At 49.7% G+C, this 8,929-nt stretch overlaps 1 protein-coding gene across 1 annotated transcript; it reads left to right on the top strand.

Annotated features, from left to right (window-relative positions):
• The first annotated feature begins 132 nt into the window (after positions 1-132).
• Positions 133-8,862, top strand: ttf2 (transcription termination factor, RNA polymerase II). The gene is made up of 23 exons (XM_058083007.1): positions 133-269; positions 430-535; positions 1,384-1,470; positions 1,920-1,989; positions 2,065-2,730; positions 2,817-2,937; positions 3,038-3,178; positions 3,591-3,748; positions 3,814-3,895; positions 3,959-4,123; positions 4,244-4,394; positions 5,230-5,332; positions 5,429-5,613; positions 5,683-5,836; positions 5,903-5,994; positions 6,072-6,157; positions 6,766-6,908; positions 6,983-7,162; positions 7,235-7,293; positions 7,441-7,594; positions 7,660-7,742; positions 8,018-8,092; positions 8,198-8,862. The coding sequence occupies exons 1-23, from the start codon at positions 242-244 to the stop codon at positions 8,340-8,342; spliced, it is 3,234 nt and encodes a 1,077-aa protein (XP_057938990.1). The 5' UTR covers positions 133-241; the 3' UTR covers positions 8,343-8,862.
• Positions 8,863-8,929: the final 67 nt, after the last annotated feature.

The following is an 8,929-nucleotide window of genomic DNA, read 5'->3' as shown; positions in this document are numbered from 1 at the left end:
TATTAATCTTATTTTGAATAGCATAATAGTACATTTAGTACATTCGTTTTGTTTTACCCCTATTATTAATGGCTGATAGCAATAAATGTTTATACTGACATGCACAAACCGGATATTTCTTGTTGAGCTTTGTGATTGGTCCAGTCAAAAACGGATATATATATATATTTTTGTTTTGAAAACGGGTACATGAACGTGCTCGGTTCTTTTGGTCGCACTGACCGCTCGTATTGGCTACGTTATGGAAAAAGTTATATGCGAAGTGCACGGTGAGTCGTCACAATGTGTATTTTAGACAGTTCGTTTTATACAATGACTTTTATTTATTCATCGTTGTGTTAGCATGTTTCGGGGCGATGCCCGCAGGGTGTGCCAAAAGTAAGGTTACAGTTGAATATAACATGTAAATGTGTTTATGTTGTCTTTTAGGTGGCGTGTGCATGCTAAAAACTGGAGTTAAAGATGGGCCCACCAAAGGCAAAAGCTTCTATGTGTGCGTGGAAAAGCATGGGTGTGATTTCAACAGGAAAGCAAGGTTAGCATCTCTTTCACTATACATGTATCATGTTTCATGCTTCAAAGAAATGTTACAGCATTTAGAAATGTGTCAAATCCAGTCTGTGGTTAGTTCTATCTGACAAAGCATGCCTTGAACCTGAATGTGATGGGTCGTTCACTTCTCTACCCAAATATTAAAGGGGACCACTTTTCTGACCTATGAAATGTGTTGGAATGTTGTATTGTGCCGTGACACCATGCCAAAGTTTCAAACAATGCATTTGGAAGTGAGCCCTGGAAGAAGTTTGGAATGGCTCTGAAGGCTTGCTTTCAAAAGGCCAAATTGACACAGGGGACTTCCTTATATGGTTCATAGTTGGGGGTCCCATTGGGCATCTGGCCAATCACAGCGGTGTGGGCGTGCCTGGAGGCGGGCCGAGGGTGGAATAAAACCAATAGAGCGTTTTGGGCAGGAAGCACAAATCCAAGGAAATACAGTTGCAATAGGTGAAGTTTTCTGTGCGGGTTATTGTGTGTAGCTGCTCTATAGGAGCCCACAACTCAATACAATGAGTGATATCAAGTGATATTTTTCATGTTAATGCCTCACATTGCAGTGCAGCAGCACGTATCAGCGTGTCACATGACCCATACTTTAGCATGAAAATATCTGACCGTAAGCGTCATACGTGTTTGTTTGGTGATTACCTTTCCAATTCATGAATCGGAGCTATGGAAGAGGTTAAAAGGTGTACAGAAGATGAATTGACTTTAATATTTCATATCTATCTGTTTGTTTTTTTAGAACTGTGCTAGAATAACAATAATTTGTACCTTGGACCGAATCTTTTTGTAGCATTACCCTGCCTCTGTCTCCTCTGTCAGCCTCTCCCCTTCCCACTGCCTCCAGCATGAAGAATCCATGGTGGAACTCCAAGCGCTGACCTCCAGCCAACAGCAACAGTGCAGCAGGTCAGAAACCTCATTTAATTTCCGTGACATGTGAACCAATGTTAACAAATGTAATACTTTTGTACTTGTAAACCTGTTTGGATCAGCAGTAGTAGCTCAGAACTTCCTGTACTTTATAACGCGTGTAGCCAGGCCCTGTTTTCCTTCATTCAGCAATTTTTGTTCTTGAAAATGCTTCATTTAGGCCAAGAATATTTGGGATTTGCTTAAATATGCCTATATTTGACTAAAGCAGGCCATAGTCGACCACAAAGGAGTGATAATCAATTCCTGAAAAAGCATGATATAGCATGATATGAGTCATAATCAAGCCGGGATATTGCGAGGGATTGCCGCCATCGTTATGTTATGTATTGGTTTACAGAATTAACACAATATTTCCTCACAAAATGAGTGTCAGAAGCACCAAACCTCGCCTGACTTGCTATTTAAGACTGCCGCCCCTCCAGGTTATTCTACAGGTGCATCGTGGGTAAAAAGGCAGGCCAGAAATGGTGTGGAAGCGTGCCTTGGACTGAGGTAAGATGCACACCTGGGGGTGCAACTGGCACCTCCCCATGTCAAATCCCGCCCCTTGTCTCCATTCTTTCACAGAAGAAGCATGAAAAACAGGCACAAGCTTCCTGCTTGCCGCTGGTCCGAAACCCCTTCAAGCTTCCTGAAAAAGTGTGTGAAGACTCTGAGTGGAAGAAGCTGCACTGCGTACCACGTGATGTGGAAGGAGGAGGGGAAGTAACGAGCTCCGTGGCGCAAAGAGAGAGTGACCAGAGAGCAACTGTGGAGAAGAAAGAGCAGATAGTGGCCCATACTCACAGAGGGGAGGAGCTTCCGGCGGGTCTGAAGCTGAAGAAGAGATCTGAGCAGGAGGAAGAAGACTTCAAAGCGTCCAGCGAGCAGGAGGAGCAAACACCTCCTCCAAGCAGTGCCAAAGCCGCAGAACAAACATCCCCGGATGTTCTCAAGGACTCCACCCGGCGGCCGGCGGCCAGGGCAGCAGCGAGCACCTCCACAAACTCGGGCGCCTCTGATGACGGCGACCAGCCAGGTCCACCCAGTCACAGCGGAAGACGCCAGAAGGAAGAGGACGATGTGGTGTTTGTGTCAGTGACTCCCCCAGCTCCCCCAATTCCCCCCGCCTCCGCCGTCCAAAAGACCCTGACCGCCTACCCGGGGTTTCAGCCTGCGTCCAAGGCCAACGGTCCGCTGAGGGATCCTCAAGGGATGCACAAGCTGCTGTCTGTTCAGCTACAGCAGAAAAAGGTGAGAAGTGGCTGTTGAGGAGGCTGGAAAATGTTCCCAAATGTTCCCAAATGTTGACGCGGTTGTCTGGTCTGTCCGTGTGCCAGGCCACTCTGTCTGCAATCAATGTGGAGGCGCTGCCTGACAAAGGCCAGCGGTTGAGGACGCAGGTTCGAGAGCTGGAGGCAGCGCTGGAATCTCTGAGCCTGGCTTCCATGTCTCCACACGGTACCCGACCAAGACCTGCATCATCACATGGTTCCTGCTCCACCAGTGACTTAGCAGTGACTTAGCAGTGACTTAGCAGGACTTCCTTGAATCCTTTTAGAGTCGAGAGACGTGACTCCGCCGAGCAGCAGCGGCAACATCAACCCCTTCAGTCGTCCGGGGGGCGCCATTCTGCTTCCGGCCTCGCAGGTCCCGGCACCGGCTATCCAGTCTAGCCAGGGCTCTTGCCAGACGTATGGCGGTAAGGCCAGCATTTAGAGCAGCAACTCGTTGGCAGTTTGATAGACGGATGATCTCACCACATAGATTTGCAGGACTTACGATCCGAGTCGGTACAATGGTGTGGAAGTCTTTCCTGCTTCCTGATTTCTTATTTGTTGTCACACACAAATGCTTCAGATCATCAAACCAAGGTCACCTCCGTCGTAGTAGGAGACTTGCAGTATGCGATGCCATGTGTTTTGTTTTGGTTTGGTTGCACCGTGAGCAAGTGTGTGGTTGTGTTTGATGACCACCTACAGTACATATAGACGGCCCCCGTGACCCTTTGTTTTAACCCAATGTGGCCCGCTCTCCAAATAGCGCTCTCGTGATGTTGAGATGTTTCTCCAAGCCAGAGATGGAGATGGTAATGTAGTCTGTGGCGTTTGCAGCCGCCGCCCACGTCCCGGCCTACTATGGCGGCAGGATGACGGACGACCGTCTTCTGGCGGTGAAAAACGCCACCTGTGAGGCCATCGATCACCTGCACAAGTCACTGGAGTCCTGCCCCTCCCCCGACACGGAGGCCCCGGACCCCAAAGGCCTGAAGGTTACACATGCAAAGCAGAACATCTGTCATCGGTCTAGTTCTAATCCTGAAGTGGATTTGTGCAGGTGTCCCTCCTGGCCCATCAGAGGAGCGCTCTGGCCTGGCTGCTCTGGAGAGAAACCCACAATCCGTGTGGAGGAATTTTGGGTGCGAGGAATGATGGAGGATGCATTGACCTGATTTCTTTTTAATGTGTGCTCCTCCACCCAGCCGACGACATGGGCCTGGGCAAAACACTGACGATGATCGCGCTCATTCTGGCCAACAAGGTCAAACCCAAAGGAGATGGGGAAGAAGAGGAGGAGGAGGAGGAGGAGGAGGAGGGCGCGAAGAAGAAAGGGGAAAAGAAACAAGGCAACTGGCTCTCTAAAACCGGTAATTTTCTCATGACATTTGGTTAGAGCAGAGAACAGAGGTGTTGGAGATACAGTGTGTGTGTGTGTGTGTGTGTGTGTGTGTGTGTGTGTGTGTGTGTTTGCCTATGTATTGCTCCAGACGGCCACATTGTGCCCTCCAAAAGCACCCTGATCATCTGCCCTGCCTCACTGGTGCATCACTGGAAGAAAGAGATAGAGCGACACGTCAAGGCGGCCAAACTGACCGTCTATTTGTACCACGGGCCCGACCGCAAGAAGTGCGCCAGAGTGTGAGGGGAACAGACATGCATACACACAACATACTGTACCACTCACCGCCAATACACACAACATACTGTACCACTCACCGCCAATACACACAACATACTGTACCACTCACCGCCAATACACACAACATACTGTACCACTCACCGCCAATACACACAACATACTGTACCACTCACCGCCAGTGTTGGTGCCATTGTTGGTGCCATTGTTGGTACCATTGTTGGTGCCATTGTTGGCACCATTGTTGGCACCATTGTTGGCGCCATTGTTGGCACCATTGTTGGCACCATTGTTGGCGCCATTGTTGGTGCCAGTATTGATGCCAGTATTGATGCCAGGTTATGCAGCAGCTAATGCCACTGCATGCATTTCACAAGAGCAAGATTAGACAAATACACGAATCCCTCTCCACTTGACTTTATCACAGTTTTCCCCCAAAGATATTGATGAATAAATGGTGCTCTTTCTGGGTGTAATATGGTCTATTATTAGTCAGAACATATGGACAATAAAGCAAATGTTACATATTTTTGCCAAAAATGTTTCTCCCTTAAAGTTTCATTTTGTGTTCAGTGGAACTGGTAAACGTTGAGCCTAGTACACTAAATACTACTGATTGTATTTCAAAGTTCACACTTAATGTCGTTTATCATGAAATCATTTCCAATTCATTGTGGCAAAAACATCATTCGTCAGTCGTACACATCCTGGTTGGGAGGGACCGGTGCCCCCGAGCCATGGATGGATTCCTGTCCTTGGTTTGATCCATGCTGCGGCTTCTCCATCTGCATTTGTACTTCCAAAGCCCCCGTAAACCCCCCCCCTGTCGCCCATCAGGTTGGCAGGTCATGACGTGGTGGTCACCACGTACAGTTTAGTCTCCAAGGAAGCGCCTGTCCAGAAGGAGACGGAGAAGCCCCAGAAGGAAGGCGGCGACGTGGTGAGTCAAAGCTTCCAAGCATGACCGGTCGGTGCTGGTTCATGCATCATAGCCTATCATAACAATTCCCACATTTTCCCTCCTGTGGTTCCCCAGCCCGCACGCTCCGGGCCTCTCCTGCGAGTGGCTTGGTCCCGCGTGATTCTGGACGAGGCCCACAACATCAAGAACCCCAAGGTGCAGACCTCCATGGCCGTGTGCCAGCTGAGGGCGGGCGCCCGCTGGGCCGTCACGGGCACGCCCATCCAAAACAACCTGCTGGACATGTACTCTCTGCTCAAGTAAGACCGGCTCAGTTGGCACCTCGATGGTGGATCGGCGGGAACGACTGCCCGTTTTCCACTCTGCAGGTTTCTGCGCTGTTCTCCGTTTGACGAGTACAAACTTTGGAAGGCGCAAGTTGACAACGGCTCCAAGCGCGGCAGGGAGAGACTCAACATCCTGACCAGGACTCTGCTGCTGCGGCGCACCAAAGACCAGCTGGACTCTTCCGGAAAACCGCTGGTAGAGGTCATCTCAGTTCATTGGCACGCCACACGGAGGAGCTGATGGTCACGCCGAATGTTTCAGGTGTCGCTTCCCAGTCGGACCTGCAAGGTGCATCAACTCAAACTGTCTGTGGATGAGCAAGCGGTCTACAACGTCGTCTTTGACCGATCCAGGTGAGCCTGCGTGGGCTGTGGGTGTAAGTGTTGGGTCAGGAAACGTGACACGTCATTTGGTGATCTGGTCCTTCTAGATCTACCCTGCAGAACTACCTGAAGAGGCATGAAGGGAACGACATGAAGAGTGGAAGCAGCGCTCCTTCAAATCCCTTCCACAGAGGTGGGACTTGAACCGTTGATTCCCTAAACGGGAGGACTGCATATATTCATATTAATAGCCACAGATGCTCAATATTGGCTTTATTAGCAATACGGATAGCAAGACTAGCAAGACGGAAGCGCTTCCCTGAAAACCGGAGTGGTGTAACGCACACGTAATAATAATAATAATAATAATAATAATAATAATAATAATAATAATAATAATAGCATGTCTCAAGGTACCCAAAGCGCTTCACAACGACTTGAACCCATTACCAAGTCACGCCACAGTGGTGGGCTACACCTGTAGCCACAGCTGCCTGGGGGTAGTCCCTCCAACCGCCACCAACCATGCATACACCAGCGTGGGCAGCACTGGGGGGAAGGTGGGTCAGGTGTCAGGGACGGCAACCGTGACTGGATGGGGGAGCGAGAATGGAACCGCCAACCTTTTATAGGTTTCTGGACGAGCCACTTGTCATGCTTTTCTTCCTGAAGTGATTTTAGATGACAAACATTGCGCTTTATCTTTGGTGCTTCCACTTAAAAAGCTAAAGTGTGTGTGTGTGTGTGTGTGTGCGTGTGCGTGTCTTTGTTCACGTCCACCCCCCCCCCCCCTTCCTCCAGGCGCCCAAGAATTTGGCATTTCCCAGGCTGACCCGGCCCTGTCCAGCTCCCAGCAGCCTAAGCAGGCCTCCAGCACCATCCACATCCTGTCGCTCCTACTGCGTCTCCGCCAATGCTGCTGCCACCTGTCACTGCTCAGAAAGGTAAACACACACACACACGGACGGCGCAGTGTCCAAAACGGGATTGTCACTTCCTGTGGCATCTGCTTGCTCAGACCCTGGACTCGTCTGAGCTGCAAGGGGACGGCATCGTCTTGTCCCTGGAGGAGCAGCTCAGCGCTCTCTCGCTGTCATCCAGCCCCTCGCCGTCGGACGCCGCCACCACCAAAGACGTGTGCTTGAACGGCACGCCTTTCGCATCGCTGCTGTTTGAGGACGGCAACAGGAGCACCAAGGTGAGCAATTTGTCGTGACCGGAGTTGTGACGTGTGAATCACTTTGACTGTGCTTTCTCCGCCCAAACTCAGATTTCTGCCATCGTTGCTGAGCTGGAGGCAATCAGAAGGAAGAGCGATGATCAGAAAAGGTAACGTTTGGCACGCTGGGCGACTGAATGACCTCACCATCCAGGCTGATGTTCGTGGAGCCGCGCCCCACTTCCAGCAGCGTTAAAGCAACTACTGGTGGAACTCGGAAGGAAACCAATGCCTGTCTTATTTTTCTCGTCTGACAGCGTGATCGTGTCCCAGTGGACCAGCATGCTGGACATCGTGGCCGTCCACCTGCAGCAGATGGGCCTGCGTTGCGCCACCATTGATGGGACCGTCAACCCCAAGCGCCGCATGGACCTGGTGGAAGAATTCAATACCGACCCCGGAGGACCGCAGGTGATCACATTTTCAGTCTCTGATGTGGGCCAGTGTAAGAACCGCCATGAACCTCTGTGTCCCAGGTGATGCTGGTGTCTCTCTGTGCTGGCGGCGTGGGTCTCAACCTCGTGGGCGGGAATCACCTCTTCCTTATCGACATGCACTGGTGAGTAGAGCTCGGAAAGGACGGCCTAGCAGATAAGGTCATGCAGCTGTGGACTGGTGAGACTCCAGATAGAACCAGAATGCTGAAATGAACAGCATCGCCTTCATATATGGATGCCAATGTGATGCATTCATTGTCGTCGTCTACTCGGGTATTGGAATGGAAGAGAACCTCCTCGTGTACGGTGACGTGCATCTCTACCATGCTTTTGTCGTTTTACTGGCTTGGTTGTATCTTTTTTACAGACAGACGTAAAAATGTTGATATGTTGACAGGAACCCGGCCTTGGAGGACCAGGCCTGTGACAGGATCTACAGAGTGGGACAGCGCAAGGACGTCACCATCCACAGGTAATAAGCACGCTGCAGGTGCTTTCAAGTCAACAGGTTCACCAAAACCATTCAGAGCCACACCGATGCTTTCCTGTCGCTAACGCTGCGTTTGGATGCCTCCAGGTTTGTGTGTGAGGGCACGGTGGAGGAGAAGATTTCCACACTCCAGGTGAGGAAGAAGGAGCTGGCCCAAAATGTGCTGTCGGGGACCGGGAGCACCTTCACCAAACTCTCCCTGGCTGATCTCAGGATCATTTTTGGTGTTTGACATGACGGGCTCCCCCATAAGTTTTTTTTAAATTTGGATATGGATTTTTTTTCTTTTATGTTTATTTTAGTCCGCACGGTGGACCAGTGGTTAGTATGTTGGCGCCACAGTAAGGAGACCAGGAAGACCTGGATTAAAATATCTCTTTGGGGTTTCATGTTCTCCCCTTGCCTGCGTGTTTTCTCCATGTTGGGTTAAACTGGGACTCCAAATTGCCCATCCTTTATCTCCACGTGCCCTGCCATTGGCTGGCCCCCAGTCCAGGGTGCCAGCTGGGGTAGGCTCACTAATGACGATAACATTTGTTGATGGCGTTCTTTGTTGTTGTTTGTTTCTGTATGTGGGTACGCCACATCTTCATTATTTGATCTCCTTTTCTTTTATACTGAAGACTGTACAGTATATACATATATAAAACAATAAAGTATATTGAAAATAATTGTTTGAAATGTTTGCACATAGATTCCAGGTACAAGTATGTTTGTGCTGCCTTGTATATAAGAAAACGTGGTAATATTGACAATCATTCTGAACATGTCGAATAAATGAGCACACTTAACTAAATTACCGTACCTCTTTTGTAACAT

Source organism: Doryrhamphus excisus, chromosome 9, assembly GCF_030265055.1.
Source record: "Doryrhamphus excisus isolate RoL2022-K1 chromosome 9, RoL_Dexc_1.0, whole genome shotgun sequence".
Taxonomy (NCBI): Eukaryota; Metazoa; Chordata; class Actinopteri; order Syngnathiformes; family Syngnathidae; genus Doryrhamphus; species Doryrhamphus excisus.
This window is presented reverse-complemented; position numbering and strand designations above follow the sequence as displayed.

What these genes read in the sequence shown, in the direction of transcription:
- ttf2 (XM_058083007.1), top strand. Translation starts at nt 242, where the DNA reads ATGGAAAAAGTTATATGCGAAGTGCACG. An exon ending in GGCTTCCATGTCTCCACACG is followed by an intron (nt 2,938 to 3,037) that starts GTACCCGACCAA and finishes GAATCCTTTTAG; the next exon opens with AGTCGAGAGACGTGACTCCG. An exon ending in TTCCTTATCGACATGCACTG is followed by an intron (nt 7,743 to 8,017) that starts GTGAGTAGAGCT and finishes ATATGTTGACAG; the next exon opens with GAACCCGGCCTTGGAGGACC.